This window comes from Neodiprion fabricii, chromosome 6, assembly GCF_021155785.1.
Source record: "Neodiprion fabricii isolate iyNeoFabr1 chromosome 6, iyNeoFabr1.1, whole genome shotgun sequence".
Taxonomy (NCBI): domain Eukaryota; kingdom Metazoa; phylum Arthropoda; class Insecta; order Hymenoptera; family Diprionidae; genus Neodiprion; species Neodiprion fabricii.
The window spans coordinates 26,244,171-26,263,668 of record NC_060244.1 but is presented as its reverse complement, the minus strand read 5'-3'; the positions used below and the strand labels follow the sequence as shown (position 1 = coordinate 26,263,668).

Genomic DNA, 19,498 nt, shown 5'->3' with positions numbered 1-19,498 from the left:
CACCTCCTATTATTAAACCGTGGTGAGAAAAAAATGTGAAAAAATGATGGAGTTAAAATAGGAAAAATCCCCCTCCCCCCCAACGCTCTTCCGCAACTCTTTCGCCACCCTTCCGGCGTGTTTCGTTGCTTTCACTAGGCATTATGCGGACAAGCAAGAGGCCCGAAAGTAACCCTGTACACTAGGAGAATAAAAAAAAAAATAAGAAGAAAGAAAGGGACAGCAATTTTATTTCAGTCAAAGTATATGTATATATATATATATGTGTGTGTATATAATCGCGGTGACGAGGACTCGAGATTTAAGTATGGGAAAGCTACGAAGCGGTAGGAAAAAAAAAAAAAAAAAAAAAAAAGGCGAGGCGTGGAAGTGAATGCTTGGCGATTTTTAGAGGGGAAAGACGCGTATAAAAGGGGGCGGAAAAGCCATCGGTCCAAGAGGGATGCGACTGACAGTCAATTGTTATCTCGCTAGGTGCCTTCGGCCGCCATTGATCATCCGAAAAGGACGGGAAGATACCCCCCAACCCTCGGGAATCCGTGCAGAAGCTACGGGAGCAGAGAATTACGCGAGTATACGTACATGCGTATATATATATACAATATGTATATATACCTACTGCGATGGAAACAATTTGTGCAGCGAAATAACTGCAGCGGGGTAAAAACTTTCCCTCTGTCAGGATAAATTCCGATCGAATTAGAGTTTGTAACGCGCGGGAATAGAGGGAAAGTTTGAAGAAAAATTCCGGCCGTCTCAATATCGGAGGAATGGAATAAGAGAGGACAAAAAGTATAAAAATAAAAATAGTAAAAAAAAAAACCGTTATACGCTACCCAGCTACGTGAAAAAAGTAAAATAACTGGGTCGATCTGCTTCTGTATTATACGCAATATAGATACGTATAAAGTATCGTTATACACACATGTATATATGTATATATGTATGTATAGACGTCGCAGTGGGTGAGAGAAAAAGAACAATTCTCTCAAGTCACGTCGTTTCCCTGCAGTGCAGCAGTATAAGCGAGAGAGAGAGAGAGAGAGAGAGAGGAGAGAGAGAGTAGTGCGCGTGTGTAAAATCTACAAAGAAATTTGCCGAGTAAAGAAAAGACGATGAAAAAAAAAAAAGGGCGGGGGTGGGGGGGGAATTTGAAAGAAAGAGAAGAAAAGAGAGATAAGGATAGCGGGAGGGAGGTGAAAGGGGGGAAAAGCTGGAAGCTGAAGCTCATTCCGATCCACCCCGCGTTCGCAAGCATCAGGGTGTCGGCATAAGAGCGGCGGCACGGCGGCTAGTCTTGCGCGATCTGCACATCCAGTTAAAACAATTATATTGAATTCCGAGAAGCACGCGGTAAAATAAGAAAGAAGAAAAAGCCGGGGAGGAGATTATTCTACGCGAATTACGTAAATGAAATCGTCAGACTAAAAAAGGAACGCGCGGATGATACAATAGAAAATGGTCAAAAATGAAGTTTAAAAAAAAAAAGAAAGAAAAGAAAAGAGAGAGAAAAAACTTGAAAAAAAAAAAACACGAACAAGGAGGGGTGCAGGATTAGAAGTCTAGGCACGTCCAGCAGCCGTAGAATCGCCACGCGAGAAGAACAGACGGACGGACAGGCGAACAAAGAGGATTCCTCGGGTTGTTTGCTCCTTTTCTTCTCACTCTCTCCCGTTTTTTTTTTTTTTTTTTTTTTTAACCTTTCCTTTGCTTTTTTTTTTTTTTTTTTTTGGTTTTATTCAGTGAGCCCGAATGAATTCCTCGCTCTCTCACTCCGACTGCAGAGTGTAATAACATTGAAAATGACAATCGTCGTGTCTTTGGATCGATTAACCAATCATCCGACGATCTAGAACGATCCGGATTAACGAGGAAACGAAGATAAATTAACGAGCGACTGAAAGTAGCGAAGGGGGCAAATCGACTGCTGACTTTAAAAACACACAATTTCTTCCATTCGGTCCAATAACAGAATTAGTCACTTGAACAAAAGCGTGTTTCGGAATTAAAAAAATCCCGTTTCACTAGTTGAGCATAATGAAATTGAGACATCATAATCTATGTGCTTTTGTCTATCGATATTTCTACTCTCCCTACGACTTGGAAGCTTTTTTTCCCTCAACTTAAATTATATCGCTAATTCTCGTTTTGTCGATGAGAAATAAAAAAAAAAAAAAAGAGACTTCAATTTTTGACGATCAAATTTTAATCCGACTAAATATCTCTGGTCTTGACTGCGTTATTCTTTATGCGATGGTTTGTTTAAACTTCGCAGCAAATAAGGGAAACAGAAACTTGGCAACTAGCCAAGCGATTGCGCGTACGCAAAATGCAGGTGTAAAATATTTCCGCCGCGCAAGAGTTTTCTCTCGCAGTTTCGTTTTTCTCGCAGGCTTCGTCCTTGCTTTATACTACTAGGTTCCGTGCAAAACGCGTGAAAATAGACCGTTTCGAAACAGAGCACGTAACGTCTGTTTATTCAAATTTTACCACAGAGGAGCGGAAGGTGTTCGTTCCTCCCGGCACAGCAATTTGATACCATATTTCATCTACGGCCCCGCGATATCCCGTTATATCGTAAAAAGAATAAAAACGGGTCAAAAGATAAAGTAAAATGGAAAAAGGTCGAAAGCACGCCGTCGCGCTAGTTTTTCCTTTCATTTTTCACCATTTTCAAAGATTTACGCACTTTTCATAACACAAATGTTAAAAATTTTCACCCAACAATGCCCGCAGTGATATCTGCAATTCTTTAATCACTTACCTGGCTTCGGTAATCGACAAAATGAGAAACGGAACGGAGCTTTTTTACGAATTTTTACTTTCGAATACTCTTTCGCTACAAGGCACAAAATTTGAACACTCGCGTCAGTTTTCGAGGTAACGAAAAACAACCGCTTTCAAATTTTTGGGATGCTTTTAATTTTAGTCTTTGAATTTGGCCCGGAAGATTTCTCCAAAGTTCAAAGTCCAAACATCTGCGTAAATTTAATTAGGGTTAATGATATTCGAAGTGACGATCGGCATTCGGAAAGATTAGCAAAATTTCTCACCCTTCCGGGCGCCTTTTTACCCAACGAAAGTTTCACGTCGTGATGGAATGGAAATTTTCGAATGTCTGATACTGCCATATTCCAGTATAAAATACGTTATTCAAATAAAGTCGAATTTAATAGCAAAACTCGTTTGTCGTCGAGGTTTTTACTTCATTTTCAAACAATGCGTCAAAATGAAGACTGAACAATTTGTACGAAATTTTTCGCGCTTTGATGTTCATCTAATCTAATCTTGAAACTGTGATCCGGTTCACTGTTCATAGCACTGAATTACTCGCTCATATTACAAAAATTGTGGTTAAAGATAATTCGTAACGTATAAAGATTATTGTAATTTGATTATCACCGTAGAGGTAATTACAATAAAAGGATTTAGGATTTGATTGGTTATCATTTTTTTTTTTTTTTTTCGTTACTTCTCTTTTTTATTATATAAATAAACTTTACTCGTTAAAACATTTATATAATACGTTTATTATGTACACGTTAAAAAAGTAAATATCGACTTTTACTCCGGCGAATATCGAGTAAGATTTCCTTAACGTCGAGCCTAATTATAGCAATACCCAAGAGACGTAGTGAGGATAAATCCGGTCAACAGCGGACAACCCTTCGGTATTATTCTGCTTAACATCTACGATCATATCACGTTGCGAAAGCGAAACAAATGACTCAGCTCACGGATTAGGAATAATCAGATATATAATCGCACAACAAGCGCTCAGTGGTTACTCTTCACCGGGCAGTTCACGGACGGCTAATAATGAATGTCTGATGAAAATAATTTTTTTGAAAATCTCAACACTAGACGCAAACAACCTCAGAAAAACAATAATAACAATAAAACAAAAAAGCAGTTCAATAACGATATACCATAAATATACACTGGTCCTCATGCATTTCCCAACGTCCATTACTATCACAAGTTATCGAATCTTTTCTCAAGTACAAGACGACTTTCTCTCTGAAAGCAATCGCTAACTTTATAGACACAAAGTGTTGATGAAAGAACCATTTCGACGTGTATTATTGAACGGTCAATATACGAGACGATTTGACAAAACTTGACCGAGTTCTTGAATTATCTCAGTCATTTAAACACAACGATTTCACCGAATTTTCTAAAATTACCTTCAAGTGCAACCATTTTTCAGTAAAGGAGAAACTAGATATCCCATTTCAACTATGGACATACCTCGGATTATAGTCTAGAATTTGAGCCGCTGTGTTGTACTTCAGATCCGCTACTGCACTCTTGTAGGGTTTTCAGAAGATCTTTCATATGCTCGACGAGGGCGTAACTAGACAAACTTCTTGGTCTCAACGTTTTACTGTAGCAGCTTTTATACAGAGCGGCAAGGTCTTCGCATCTGTAATAAGATGGAAATTCGATACCACATGTTAACATAGTTTCAAAAAGACTTACTTATGTCAATTGTGTTTATACAGTCATTATACGCAAGAAAATCTCGCTCTGCTTACTCTTTTTTTTTTCCACCGGGATTTTTGGCAATGCAAAGCTTGGCGAGAGACCGAAGCAAAAATTGCAACCTCTGTTCTAGAAGAACAACAAGCTTTTCATCTTCTTCCGTCAGTTTTTCGTCGTCAGTTTTCTCTGTGACTACAGATTTTTTTTGCTCATTTTTATCATCACAGACTTCAGACATGTCGGGTTGAAATTTAACGCCCTTGTTTCTCTCGTGTAAAATTTCAAGGATGGGTCTACATTGCAGTATTAAATCCACCCCACTCTGATAGAATTTCAATTTACTGTTAAACGTTGTTGAGCCTGAAATATGAAGCAACAGGTTTATATTCAAACTGCTTAGAATCTATTGTAGCTGATGGTGCGTTATTTCATCTTAGACTTGGTTACGCACATTGTGCCTGAAATTCCACCAAAGCAACGCGCTCCATCTGTACAGTAAGAAACTCCGTAGTTTGTTCCAAAGACAGTAACAACTTTGCTGCTTTTTCATAGTACAGCTTGCAAAGTTGTAAAGTTGTTTTTCTCTTGTTCGCATCGACGTCTGCATCCATTTCTCTGTACACACGATGGTAAAAAGAAGCGAGTCGATGCTGAATATTCGCAGCTCTGAATTGATAGACAGGTTGCCTTGGACCCGGTGTCTCTGTGTCACAATGTTTCAAAGCTTTTTGAAGAACCTCAACTACCTCTCTTTCGAGTTCTTCTTTGCTCTGGAATATTCGAATGAATACAAATTTAAAGAATCACAATTAACTGTGACAGAATAAAACAGCAAATTCCGTGTATGATTGCAAAAAACTTTTTTAATTAGGAAATTTTTTGAACTTTCACATACCAACCTTATTTTCAGAAGTTGGATAGTCCTGTAACAACGAAGCCATTGTGTATAACGTTGTTGATAATTCCCAGGTGACTGTGTCCCAGATAACGGTGTTAGATTTGCGAGTTCCCAAAACTTGCAACGCTTTTTGATAGCTGATAAGTGCTTTGTTGTAAAAATACCTCTCTTGCGTTTGTTGTTTCATGTGAATGTGAGCGCAAAGACGCATGAGTCGCCCTGAATTCGAATGTAATAGAGCTAGATTTGCTTCATCGTGCACTGCTTCAAATGTCTTTACACCAGCCTCCAAGTGTGTCAAAGATTGATTAAGCAGCGTTGCAACATCCGTGGTTGTATCATCTGTACTTTCTTCTTGCTGATGGCAAGCTAAAACAAATGTACATTAAAACAGATGACTAAAAATACACCTTATCATAGACGGTAAATCTGAAATATCGCATACCAGCTTGATTCATGTACAGAACACCCAACTCATTGTGGATGTTTCCCAAACGTCTTAACAAATTATTTTTATCATTTTCCAGAGGCGCCAGTGAAAGTGCTTTTTCATAGCATTTGTAAGAAGCCTCTAACATTACCTCGAGACTGTCCAAGGTTTGAGGCAACAGCTCGACACCGTCTGCAAATAATCATTTACATGGATATTAGTTTTCAATGAGTACAAAGTCAAGGAAGCGAACGTTCATGGGGGAATAAAACTACTTAATATACTTCATCTCTATACTTGCTTATAACTCACCTGATTTTATATTTTTGACATGGTATATTTCATCGAGAATTTTTGGGTCAATGTTCTTTAGCTCATACTCGTTTCTGTGCTTATCAATGTTATTCCAGTCTTGAACAATCATAAAACAGCTGTCGCCAGCTCTGCCCAGTAGGTAGCTGATCAGTTTATCGTTCTTAATGTGACAGAACGTTTCCATGATTTCCTGGCACCCCAGAACTGCTAATATGTATCTCAACGACGCTCCGTAATTGTTTCTAGAATATTCGTTTTCTGCCAGTACAGTAAAGATTAAAGACGTTTTCTCGTATAACAGGGTCTTAAGATGTGCATTCCAGTTAAGATTGTCGCTCGCTTTTGGGGCCTGCCAAGTTGGCAATGTTTCCACTGTAGATTTACACAGCAAAGCCTTCGGTGTGGCGTCCTGAACTGTTGGTTTTGACACGGTTCTGTCTCCCTTCTTGTTTTTCTTTGATTTTCCTTTGTTCTTTGGACTCATTTCTACATTCGACGATGTGTCATCCGAGGTCTGCTTCAAAGGCGCATATGGCATAGGAATAGCCTGGAAAGGTTTCGCCATTCTTGGATGCTCTTCCTCTAATTCTTGCCCGTTTTGTCCACATGCTTCTTCGTCTTTTCTTTGCTCGTCGTCAGAGGAATGTTCAGTTGGAAAATACTCCAAGCATTCAAGTCCATTTTTAACGTGCTCCAACGCAGCTTTACACCTCTCTTCAACCGTGCCACATAACGGTGGCGGTTTATACTTCAGCTCCTCATTCTCTCGATATCCTTTCACTGAAATCAAGTTGAAAAACAGTCAGAAGTGCGTGAAAACTAAATGCATAGAAAAAAATTCTGCCAGTAATTTAGAACTTTTTCAATCAAATAAATAATGCTTACTGGGAGCTAGGCTCAACGATTTGATGGCCACGCTAACTTCCTCATCAAAGTTGTCTATATTACTTTCTGCCTCTTGATTAGCACTGTAATCGCTTTGAGCATCTTCTTCGTCACTTTGATCCATTAAGCCAGGGCTGGCAGGATCTGTATCAGCCGGAATATATAGATCCGAAAGCATGTAGTGTGCCGAAGTAACAATTTGGGGATATTTTTTCTTTGACAGCAGCTCCACACAGTTTTTCAACAGCATTCTAATGGTTCCCTGCTGCCTGCGATAGTCAGACGAATATTTCATATTCCTAGCGACACGGTAGAGTAACATAGCTACTGGTACAGTGAATGGATTTTGTCCTTTTTCATCGGAGAAATCGGTACAGAGCGAAGTTAAGTCATATAATTTGACAACATCATCATCCTTGCCTTGAATGGAAAAAATATTCATTATGATTCCTATTTTCAATAATGTACAAAACTATCATAATGATCATAATAACATAAAAGATTATAAGAATGCTTTACCTTTGAACAGCCAATAAGTGTGCCCAGCTTTTGTCGCATTACTTTTTAGAAAGCTTAGTATATTTTGGGCTACATCTCTAATGACTTTAGGGCTGAATTTGGAATTGTCTAAATTGGGTAGATCCTCCGTTTTGATCAGCTCGTACTTCTGGACGATTCCGTCGAGATGATAGCACATAACAACTTCTGGTACATTACACATAAGGTTGTCCAACCAATAATCGATTCCAGTTAAAACATTAATCGGCTTGGCCATATCCCTCAGTCTCAAGCTGATGCAGGGATGAGTCTGTCCACCGAATATCGGCATGTCTGTCCCAATCAGCATTTGGATATTTTCAAAAGTCCAAACAACGTTTCTAGCAAAATTATGACTGTGATTTGGATCGGGTAATTTCTCTTCTCGTGTCGGCTCAGGTAGCTGTGGTTCTAGAGGCTCAACGGGCAGCTTCGGTTTCTCGCTTTGCTTCGTATTGTCAGCAACAACCAGAGAATGATAAAGAAACTTGGAGACAAGATTTTTTTGCTGCAACGTGTTCCTGCTGTTCGTTTTATGAAACAGTCTCTTTTCTTTACCCCCGACACTATTATACACATGTCCGTAGATAAATTTCTTAAGCCATTCCCAATCACTCTCAGCCTGGCGAAGCAGATACTTATGAATGTCAAAGTCATCAATCAGTAGAGTATTTTCAACTCTATGCACCATCATGGAAACTAATGCCTGACTGTAAGGTAATTTAAGGAGTTTCTTAATATTCTCTGCATCTGAAACGACATCCACTTCCCCAACGCAATCAGGAAACATGTGAGCCATTCGAAAGCTAGAAAATCCCGTATTGTGAGACCAAACGCTTTGAAGACCATAACTTTGCGCCGAAGTACTGAGCCAGTTACTCGGTGGTAGATTCAAATCTGTGTTACATTGCAGTGTAGCATAAGAGGCTGGCGCTGCTACTGCAGAATACTTGACAACAGCCGTTGACTTGACCGGCTTCTTGGGCGAGTCTGGAGACATTCTGTCACCTGTCTCTTCCTGAAAAAGGAGTATCACTTATACTACAAACAACGAAACAGATTATGCTTAAGCTTTAAACAAAACAAAATCGGCCATCTTTAGCGAAAAGGATGTCTGGGTTTAAATTTTATTCAATTCTCTCCACCGGTTTTTCAACAAATTCCATTGGCTCGAAGACATAATCGAATGTTTATCCGTTACTTCTGTTCATAACATTCGACATTCGTACGTACTAGATAGAGTATTGTTTTCATATTGATCTAACCTATTGTTTTGTAGCAAAGCAACTTGTTCTCACCTCTTCGAGGACGGTGTTCTCTTTACTAGACATTCTAATCGTTTTTATACCGTGGAATACCGTCACCGGTCACGACTATATCTTCCAAACATAACTTTTAACGAACATAAACATCACGGCACAACCATCACGCACAATGTTTCGTCGCCGATTGCCGAATGTTACCGAATGTCGAATTAACGGTTACTGCTGGGGGGTTCTGGAAACTACTAGCAAAATTGAGGTTATGTTACACGCACTACTGAAATGTATGTATAGAACTACATTTCACACCACTGAAATGTATGTATAGAACTACATTTCAGTGGTACGCACCCCTGTGTAGATGCGTACTTGCGCATGCGCTGTAGACTAACTGACTTGACACAGATGATGATGGGTGGCTTGAGCGTACGTCACTGACTGAATGCGCAAGCTTGTATGAAAATCGCTCATCCATCCGTCGAGCACAATCCGAGCACACGTGACTTCTCTGGACCAACCGACGTGATTCTGGCTAATTTTTCACCTCATTGTTTGTATAAGCGTTCGAACGTGTTGTGGAAAAATTGCGCTTCAGTCTATTCAGTTCTAATGTTTAAACAGACAACGTTGTTAAGCACATCACACTTGCGCAAAGTTACTCAATTCTATACTCGACTCCTGCTTGGTTAATTTCGAAGTTGCAATTTAACTGTCAAATCATGTTTTAAAAACCAACCTCACATAAACAAGAGACTCTGTCAAATATTTTGAAAGCCTGTTTTTACAAGGTGAAATAAAATGCAGGCGCAACAGGATCTCAATGAGAGTCTACCCTTGCCGGCTGAGGAAATGCCTGAATGCTGGGAGAGGGATGATCGTATGAACTCCCTGTTTGCACAGTTTCGAAACCGCTCTGCTAATCCACAGGACTGGGACTCGAAGTATAGATTTTGGCGTGGTTTGATAGCAGATTGGTCAAAATACACGAAGCGTTGCAGTTTCTCTCTATCCGATCTGAACAAGGCCTTCAAGCGTAACGGTAGATCCCCCGCCTGCTTGTCGATTGTCCTTCAGGAATTGCACAGGTGAAAGACACGCTAGGATGTGCATAAGAATTTAATCATGATTACAAAAACTCGTCCGAATCGTTACTCTAATTTTCCTAATTCTTTCAGAAATGGTGAGATTGTTCCAATGTTGAATTTCATTCGCGAATCCCCCAATTCTTGGGGAGGGTGGGCAGTTGATACTCTTGTAAAACGACCGTTGTTCTGGTCATTTTCTGTGCTAAAAAACAGCATAGTAGAGACATCGGTAGATCCAGAGACCAGATATGTCCATTTAGAGACAGTCAAGGAATTAGGAGAGCTGATTCTCTCGACAATTAAGAAAAATGAAGAGAATACTCTTTTTTCTATGTCGGACATAACGAAAAATTGCATAGAGAAGGTGGATATAAAGAAAGGTAGTTTGTCTGATGATGATGTGAAACTTGCTATGATATGGTTGCGTCTCAACAAGAAAGCTGCATTTCATCTTAGTCCTGAACGAGACAGTAACGATACGCTAGTCAAGTTGTCAAACACCCATGTTAAAGAAGTAACAGAGGCTGAGGAAGGTTTATACCAATTGGAAAAACAAGAAGAAACCTTGATCAAAAACTTGGAATTATTGGAAATGGAAAAGGAAACCGTTATCAAGAATGCAAAAGCATATTTGGCCAATGGAATGCGACAAGTTGCCAAAAGTTGTCTAAGAAAAAAAAAAGAGCTTGAGAAAAGCATCGAAAAACGCGCAGCTGCAATTCAAAACATACAAATTATCATCACTAGGGTTCGCGACATGCGTTCTGACTCTGAGGTGAACAGATATTGATTTTTTCATCAATGACAATGCGACAGGAATGCAACCAAATATAACAGAACCTCTGTAAAATTTAATATGGGTCAATAAAATTATCGTTGTTTTACAGGTGCTTAATTCCTACAAAGCAGGAGCTGCCGCCTTGAAGCAAAAATTGGCAGAAGATGGCCTTAACGAAGACAATGTTGCCGATACCATGAACGATCTTTCAGAAGTGAGCTGCACTGTATTTTTTTCTATCTTTAGTCCCAACTTCTGCAATTATACTTATGGAAAAATAATACGAAGCTCTTCAAAATCAACAGAACATTTCTGCATTCATCCTAATCCAAATCTTTGTACGGATTGAATCTTAGGTACTGGAAGAATTTAGCGAGATGCAATCAGTTCTAACTAAACCAGTCGACTACTACGATTCCGATCTTGAAGACGAGTTAACCGAGCTGCTCGCGGAATCAGAACATGATGACTCAATCAACAATCCTGAAAATAATTCTGGTAAATCACAAAGTAACTCCAATGTGAACGGTGATAAGAAACAGCCAAACATTGATAAAGAATTCTCATCCCTGCGTCTGGAAGGTAATATTTTTAAATGCAATTTGCCATTTACACAAGCCCTCTGAATTATGGTTTGTTTTTCTTCTATCCCCACTCACCGGTTTTTTGTTCTAGACCTTCCGCCGCCCCCAACAAAATACTCACCGTCTATTAAGTCCCCCGTACCTTCCGGGGGCGAATAAGTTGATGTGTCATGTAAGTAGCGTTGTTGTAAAATTGTAAGTTATTTTATTTATGACGACGTTTTGTGTGTACGTATATTAATCATTGTCAATTTGTTACTCAGATGAAAATCTATTTTTTATCACAAGAGGTTTCAAGCTGGTTATTCCTGTAGTTTCAAGTCTTATTTCAATATACGCTTTTATGTACATATACATATATTTTCACCAACACCGTACCTCCAGTTATTCTCTGATCAAACTGTAATAATCGTCATCTTCCTCTCATTCACTTTTTAGATTTCTAGTTCGCATATCTTGTTCAAGAAGAAACAAAAAACAAGTTTCCATTACCGCACAGAAACAAACGTCTTCCGAAAATTTTCTTTCTCACAACCTTGCATTACAAATCGATCCGTAAAGTAGAACTAACGACGACTATTCTCACATGAATAATTTTCTCCCAATGGTTAGCATCAACTGTTTTGGAATATCGTCAAGTTGCACAATCAATTTTAGACATTAGATCCGCATGATCGGAAAGACTGGTATTGTTTCAAATTGAACATCACGTCTTGAATCCATGCCATGTAAGTGGAGACTTTGGTGTAAAGCGAGTAGGAATATTTGTCGCACGTCCTTTCTCCGTTGCTGGTGTCTACGCCAAGACCAACGCTGACGACCCCCATAACGTACCATAAGTCATTTTTCTTGAATACCAATCCACCCCCACTGTCACCTTCACACACAGCCGATCCTGAAACCAATAGCAAATTAATAATCGTTTCCAAATACATGCCTCAGCTCATCGACGATCCTGACAAACCATTTGTGTAACCGGCGCAGAACTTGTCGTTGCTGATGAAAACCTCAACCTCGGAACTGTTGCTGGAAGACTTGCACTGGCTGTAGGATATGTAAGGCAGAGTTAGAGTCTGCAGGACGGCACTGGTAGTGCCTGATGCTGTCCTACCGAAACCGGCAACTCTTCCAAAGACACCAGGCTCCAGTATCTGCTCACTAAACCCAGACACGTCCAAACAAGCGGGCTGCAGAATGCTAGAGAATACGAACGGCTGCCGAAGTTCCAGCAATGCAATGTCAGATGCATAGTTTCCATTCAGTCCGTAATACTGACAATACAAGTAAACATTTTTCACCTGAAACAAGATGCAAATACATATTTCTTGCATTCAATTAACGGATAAATAGCAGAAGAACCGAATATCACAGTGCAAACGGACCTCGGCCTTTCGAACGATGTTGGGATCGTGTAGCGGCGAGTCATAATCGCGGAACGCGTTTCCGGTGACGACGAAGAATTTCTCAGGCGATACCGCAGTCTTGGTGTTCTCGTCATAGACGCAATGAGCGGCAGTCAAAACCAGATTGATCTCAATAATTGTAGCACCACATTGAAATTCCTTTTTGGGTCCTTTAACCGTGTTCACCTCCTTGTAGAGGGTCGCATGCCACGGAAAGTCGCCGATGGTCGCCTTGACTCCGTTGTACACCAGTGGGGTCTGGTTGGTTCTTGCGATACCGCAAACTAAAAACACGACAGTTACAAGCTAAAATCTAAGAAGTAGTCTCACCATGATTTCTTAATTTATGCGATTAGTTTGTGCAATCCCAGTATCAACCAGAACTTATTCACACGAAAGTGATCGCCGTGCTTGACTGTCATCTCTATAATTTACTTCTATGATGATTTCATAGAGATGTTGCAGACACTTGAAGTGCGAACGAAAGTAATCAGCGTCTGCTGCGTACTTTTGAAACAAGGTACTGAAGGTGATTGATATAAACGGCAGAAGCGCCCGTTGAGATAATTCACAGATTGGTTCGAAAAAGAAGTTCCCTTTACTGTAGTAACATAGAAATTTCAACTAACTTTGTTGGGTCTTGTCTTGCGAATCCAGCTGATCGGAAGGATACGGGTAACGGAGAGATATCTTGAGTCGGTTTCGTTGTATCTTCATTTATTGGAATCAATTATTTTTAACAATAGCATGGGTTTGGCGCCAGCCGTATCTAAAATACAAGACTAAACATTTAAGGAACAACTAAATTGCACTAATCTATCGTGACAGAAATTCAAACTCTCACATTCTACCTGAATAAAACATAGATAGAAAATGAAAACGCGGTACAAGCGAATCAAATAAATAATAACTAATATTTGTGGTAAATTTGTCCTGTGAATTATCTCTACCGAGCTCGAATCGTAAAGTTATTCGTCAATCTCTCCCGCCTTATAGCCGCCATAAACTTCGTGGCAATTATGGCCGGATCAGAATGTCCTCAAACTTGCGGGGAATATGTGTCTCGGTAAGGGAAGCACTCAGCTTTACGTCAATGTTTGGTACGACATCGCTGTCACCCCGTTGACCGGTGTAGACGATCACTTTATTGCTGGTAATGTCAACCAGGTTAACGCCGCTCGCGTTCTCCGCATTTCTGGCAATCACCCTTATTACACCCCCCTCGATTTCAACGTAAATCGTAAGCGGACCTGGTATGCATCTGACGGGATCCGGTTCCCACTTTCCATTCGCATTGCACGTCACGGACGTTCTACGAGTAGTGAAGGAAGTCGTGTCCATCATGTATCCTTGACGGCAAGATAATTGCGCTCGAGTACCCGGAGACACCGCGGAGTCGCAGCTCACCCACTGGCCCTTGGAAGAGCAAGCCGCCGTCGTCGACGGGGAGTTCAAAGCGCTGCATTTTATCTCTGTAACAACATTCGTTAAATGATCATCTGCAAATTGGTCTTTTCTACGGTTAAGATGGTGAATTTCCGACCCTGATCTGATTGTTCAGTGCACGAACAGTCCCAGCATACGTAATTATTCCGAAAGACTGTGATTCAAAATCCTCTTGGCTCTATGTTTTTTGATGCACTACTAAGTAGATGCTGACTGCATAGTGTACTGTATGAGACAAGTCTGGAAATGCAATTGTTGCAAGTATCTAAAACCTCGATTATCCCAATAATTGGGACCGTGCCGAGTTCGGATGACCGAAATCTAAGTTTTGTCTCAAGGTAGAATAATATATATACATACAACACAATTTTAAAACGACGAACAGTCCGTATTAAACATCAAAATATATGTTGAACCTCATCCAAACAGTGAACGATTATTTAATTACTTTGGTTCTATAGGTATATGTAGTCGTTTATTGTCAATTGACGAACGGCTGCTCCACATACTTTAGGGAGCAACAATGTATACTTTGCACCAAAAATGTATTTTTTGACAGTCTTGATCAGGATAATCGAGGCTCTACTGTACTGTCTGTTGGAATAAGCCACAGGCTGATTCGTGCGACCGTCACATCATCGATTAACTTCGTCATATGCCACCTCAAATGTGAAACGCTGTAGCAAAAATTTGCAAAACCAGTTCATCCGGTCACTTTATCATTCGAACAGACTTTCATTTTCGAATCAAATTAGCACCGACAGAATTTATACTCACCAACGCACACGGGTGTTTTCGACCACGTTCCCGTGACTGCGCAGAAGACTTCGGTGCTTCCTCTCGCCTTGTAGTTTGAATTGCAGGTGTATACCAGCTGGGTACCAGGCTCCAGCTCGACACCCTGAGGAATCTCGCAGTCAAGCTCGTTGCTACAGAGTGCTCGATGGAGCTTCCAGTGGCCGTTACTTGGCTGCGGCGGCACCAGACAAGCCGACGGCCTCGCTACAGGCGGCCGGGACGACGGTCTTGGAGTCGGCGGTGGCGTCGGCGTCGGTGTCACGGGAGTAACGGGCCCCGGAGTGCCCGAACCACCGCAACGCAAGGGATCCTCGTCCGAGCCGTCGGCGCAATTGCGGACTCCGTTGCAGGTGAGGTCGCCGTCGATGCATGCGCCGTAATTGCACCGGAATACCATTTGGCTGCAGCTTTATTGGATTTCGAAAGGGCTTTAGGCTGTCTTCATTATTCACGTATTATAATAAATCTTACATCTCTCGCCACAGGAATGTATCAGAATAAATTCGGAGTGCGTACACAAGTCGATCGAAAAACTACCGTCGCGTTAATTTTGGAGATGAGGTCCAAGGTGAACGAACGATAAAATCGTAACTATAACATCGTCATCAGCGTAGAAATTCTCGTGAACTAGGCTAATTGGAAAGACTCGCTTGATGTCTCGTTCTGAAATTTCTCCACGGGCCTGAAGCAGATTCTCGTGATGATTTGCGGATCAGGTAACGTTGATGGACAACGACACCCCTGTAAGACCGTATTGTGCCGCAAACCAAGATACGATCTACTAAGGAGACATCAAGAAGGAGTCTACAAAATCTCTTACACCGAGATACCTGTATAGTACCTCTTCAAGATATGCTACTGATGGGTCTATCAGTACTCGCGTACGATTGTACCAGTGCAGTAACAAAGAATTTTTTTAAATCTTCAATCAATCTGATACACATGTGACGATCTCTGTGAAGCTGAGTTCACTCTGCGAAGAATAACGAGGATATACATGTGTTGAACGCGAAAGTGGCTTTTGCAGATGACCTTATTGTAGGTTCCTGGAGAACCAGTAGTAAAAAGTCTAAGGTGCAGCTTACGGAAAGGATCCGCAGGCATTGGTAGTTTCGTCACTCTGATCGGCGCAGTCGACGATCCCGTCGCAGAGAGACGTCGAGTTTATGCACTGGCCATTCCTGCACCGGAAGTCCCCGATACCGCAGCTCGCCTCAGGGTCAGCTGCCGAAATACCCGGGCACCTGCTAAGTGCCTCGTCGCTGTTGTCGATGCAGTCCTTGACGCCGTTGCAGACCGCGTCTCCGTTTACGCAGGCACCGTAAGTACACCGGAATGCGTAATCCGGACAGGTCAACTCTGGCTTTGTGCACTCGACCTGGGTCTCGTCGCTCTGGTCGGAACAGTCGGCTCTTCCGTCGCACAGCAATTCGCTCGCGATGCATTCCCCGTTTCGACAAGCGAACTGGTTCTCTCTGCCGTAAAGTTTTCGTCATTTATTTCGGAAATTCCATGCCATCTGAAATATTCGAGTCGAATCGTGATATCCACTTACCCGCAACTCCTTCCGTTGACATTGTTCGATTGTGAATTTCTAACGACTTCTTGAGCGCTACCGGATGCGAAGAGGGCTGCGGACCGGAAATTCCGGGGAAAAAAAATTTCAGCAATTCAATGGTTATGGTTACTTAAATTTTGTATTTCTAGTTTTTATTGACTGTTGTTAAAAAGTTTATCGCTTATAATTATGCGAAAATCGACAAAAGTTCACGGTCATTTTACGGGCTAATCAACGGGAGGTCAACCGCGCGTTAACCGGTTACACAAGTTCTTCGAGTTTTTTTTTTCTCGTCCTTTATATCTGAACAGTTTTTAGATACCGCGATGAGTAGCAACGATCACATGCATGCGGATTTAGAATGTGAATACTGAAGATTATCCTTCGTTCGAGCAGACAAGATGACGTGAGCATGGTCGTTTTAGATCCGGCTTAACTCTGTTTTACAGATTTTCTAACTGTTGGTGAGAAACGGGTCTTTTTCTACGGTCGATGTTCCTCGGAACATGCTGAGTCAAGGATAAACGTCGTCTGTGTACACGTATTGCACGGGTATTTCCCATCGGTCGGAGAAGGCAGTCCAGAGAGTAAACATATTTAATATGATTGAGAAACACTATGAACCGTATCGACTTTGTTTGAATTCTCTGATAACCTTTGACCGCTATGGATCGCGAAAAATACAGAGAAGTTTTATGCGTGTTCACGTTTGACGAAAATATTTCAAAATTGAAAAAAAATCGCTACATATTCTTTCGATCTAGCTATAAGAATGAAACAAGCCTCTCGTGTTTTACAATTCATGAGCAAATCGAACTTCACGATTCAAAAACCTGTTATTCAGTTTTCAGGAAAATCGAGCGTGAAAACTATGACGCGTTTCAGCAATAAACTTGGCCGTCAGGTTGCCACAACTTTCACAAAACTGTAATGAAATTGTTCGATTTCAAGTTCAACGCAGTTGTCCTCGTATACCGTTGTTACGAACACTCGTGGCGAAATACTTGGTTAAAATAAGAGTGAATTGAATCTCATTCCCGCGTTACCGAAAGAGATTGAATTTAGAAAGTTTAATTAACTTTACAAGAATAACAATCTGTATTACTCGCGCGTCCGGCTAAAAAATGAATGCATCTCCATCACTACACTAATAACAATGACGTCAATCACTCACCACAAACGAAAGTTAGAATAGCGGCACGTTTGACGGCGAGTATTGCCGTCATTATAGCCTCACGGACAATTATCGGTTTTAAATAACTGCAGCGTATGTCGAGCGTTTAGGAAATCCCAAACAACCTTCTACGAACGACAGAACAACAAGAACTACGTGCTGGCTCGTCGCGCGTGTTCTGCAGCTAACGAACCAACCTGCAGAGCGGTCAGCGTAGACTGGTCAGTTTGAGAGAAACAAGTATGGTCGAACTCTATGCTGAGGAAGGAAAAAAATGCGTAGAACTGTAATAAAAATAATCATAAGAAGAAGAAATTCCACGCTCAGAAAATCTCAGGCGGCGGATTCGCTGCGCAGCTCGTGTGGGCACGAGACTTTATCAACAGTGCTTAATTTATTATACCGTGTAACGCAATAAAAGGTAACATTCAAAGCTTTTCACGGAATACATTATAGCCCGGTCAATAGGGAATAAAAAATGTAATGATTTTCATGTATGTTATTTAGTTCCGGGCTCCGATTGTGTTAATGCGAAGTATACCTACTCTATCCACCGATTCAAATCTACATTCGAAACTTTTTCTCCTTAATGGGCACATTTTACCACCTCACCCCTGTACATAGAAATATAATAATGTAACATATCCAAAACGGAGCTTGCATGAATTTCGGAGCGCGCGACGAACTTTGTATGGAGTCTGACAGTGTTACCAACTAAATTTACGGTGAAAAAATTTCTCACGAGCGAAATTGCCGGCACTTCAAGAGCAATCCGAAATATAAGTTCAAGTGCAATCCGTTCTTAAAAGAAAATCCGAGACAGCCGGTTTTTCACGGTGCCTTCGATATAATCTATATTTCTAATGTCTAATCGCGGAAGCGATATGAAAGTGCATAAGAAGGGACAACAAATGGTACTATTTACGGTACACGATATCGTTTATATCAACGAAAATATGTAGAAAACTGATGTTAATTAGGGAGGTATTGAAGCAAAAACAGTACTGGTATAAAGACAATTGGCACGAACACACATCGATATAAAGACAAAAGTGTATAAGTAAAACGACTCTCTAATGAAATTGTTTAACTTTGACTTCAACAGAATCGTTCTTCAATCTCGTCATTTTCGAGACCTTAAGTAAATTAATCGGTTGAAACCTGACGAAATTGAATCTTTTTCCCAGTTAATGAAATCGAATGAATTTGTAAAAAATACACCTCATTTGACAAGGATAGAAATCTCAATTGTACTTACGTTTATCCAGTTGTGTAAAATAAAAACCTCCACTATACTAGCAAGCATGACATGATTCACTCACCACAAGCGAACAGAGTCAGAATCGCGAATACTACCGGCATTATAGCCCCACAGCAAATGATTGGTTTTAATCAGCTACAGTATAAGTTGAGCTATTGAATAATCGTAAGTAGATGTACACGAAGAATAAGGATAAGTTTTTGTCAGCTAAATAAATAATTGATCGTTCTGAGGAGGGCCCCTATTCGGGCAGAAACGTTAACGATAATTTACGTAACGCACTTCTGATCGCTCACCAATATTCGCCACTTCGCTTCAATAAGGATAACTACATGCTGGCTCTTCACGCCGATTCTGACCAGCCAACCACCGCAGTCTGAATAGATTGAGGAGCTTGAGAGAAACAAATATGATCGGAGTTTATGAGAAATATGGAAAAAATACAACTGCAGTAATAATAATCATAAGAGGAAATAATCCCCCAGACGGAGACCTCCCCGCGGTCAGTAGGAGTAGGAGACTTTATCGATAATATTTAACTCTTATACCTACCGTGTAACGCAACAAAGGATTCCATCCAATGGTTGTCAGATCATACA

The 19,498-nt window shown here is 40.8% G+C and overlaps 3 protein-coding genes across 5 annotated transcripts; 1 reads left to right on the top strand and 2 right to left on the bottom strand.

Annotated features, from left to right (window-relative positions):
• Nucleotides 1–3,511: 3,511 nt before the first annotated feature.
• LOC124185100 (erythroid differentiation-related factor 1) lies at nucleotides 3,512–9,112 on the bottom strand. 2 transcript variants are annotated; one of them, XM_046575510.1, is made up of 9 exons: nucleotides 8,849–9,112; nucleotides 7,533–8,568; nucleotides 7,014–7,433; nucleotides 6,126–6,908; nucleotides 5,829–6,005; nucleotides 5,385–5,752; nucleotides 4,937–5,255; nucleotides 4,539–4,845; nucleotides 3,512–4,426 (listed from the first exon to the last, which is right to left on the bottom strand). In XM_046575510.1, the coding sequence occupies exons 1-9, from the start codon at nucleotides 8,879–8,881 to the stop codon at nucleotides 4,258–4,260; spliced, it is 3,612 nt and encodes a 1,203-aa protein (XP_046431466.1). In that variant the 5' UTR covers nucleotides 8,882–9,112; the 3' UTR covers nucleotides 3,512–4,257. The 2 variants fall into 2 exon arrangements, with proteins under 2 accessions (XP_046431466.1, XP_046431467.1); XM_046575511.1 differs by having other exon boundaries at nucleotides 8,816–9,054.
• A 175-nt stretch (nucleotides 9,113–9,287) lies between these two features.
• Nucleotides 9,288–12,563, top strand: LOC124185104 (charged multivesicular body protein 7). 2 transcript variants are annotated; one of them, XM_046575520.1, is made up of 6 exons: nucleotides 9,288–9,897; nucleotides 9,988–10,672; nucleotides 10,785–10,889; nucleotides 11,032–11,257; nucleotides 11,351–11,431; nucleotides 12,202–12,563. In XM_046575520.1, the coding sequence occupies exons 1-5, from the start codon at nucleotides 9,611–9,613 to the stop codon at nucleotides 11,416–11,418; spliced, it is 1,371 nt and encodes a 456-aa protein (XP_046431476.1). In that variant the 5' UTR covers nucleotides 9,288–9,610; the 3' UTR covers nucleotides 11,419–11,431; nucleotides 12,202–12,563. The 2 variants fall into 2 exon arrangements, with proteins under 2 accessions (XP_046431476.1, XP_046431475.1); XM_046575519.1 differs by lacking the exon at nucleotides 12,202–12,563 and having other exon boundaries at nucleotides 9,290–9,897; nucleotides 11,351–11,609.
• LOC124185103 (modular serine protease-like) lies at nucleotides 11,448–17,875 on the bottom strand. Its single transcript, XM_046575518.1, has 8 exons — nucleotides 17,639–17,875; nucleotides 16,462–16,537; nucleotides 15,992–16,381; nucleotides 14,886–15,313; nucleotides 13,913–14,134; nucleotides 12,642–12,946; nucleotides 12,224–12,557; nucleotides 11,448–12,154 (listed from the first exon to the last, which is right to left on the bottom strand). Exons 1-8 carry the CDS (start codon nucleotides 17,688–17,690, stop codon nucleotides 11,913–11,915), a joined length of 2,049 nt encoding a protein of 682 aa, XP_046431474.1. The 5' UTR covers nucleotides 17,691–17,875; the 3' UTR covers nucleotides 11,448–11,912.
• Between the last annotated feature and the right edge of the window lie 1,623 nt (nucleotides 17,876–19,498).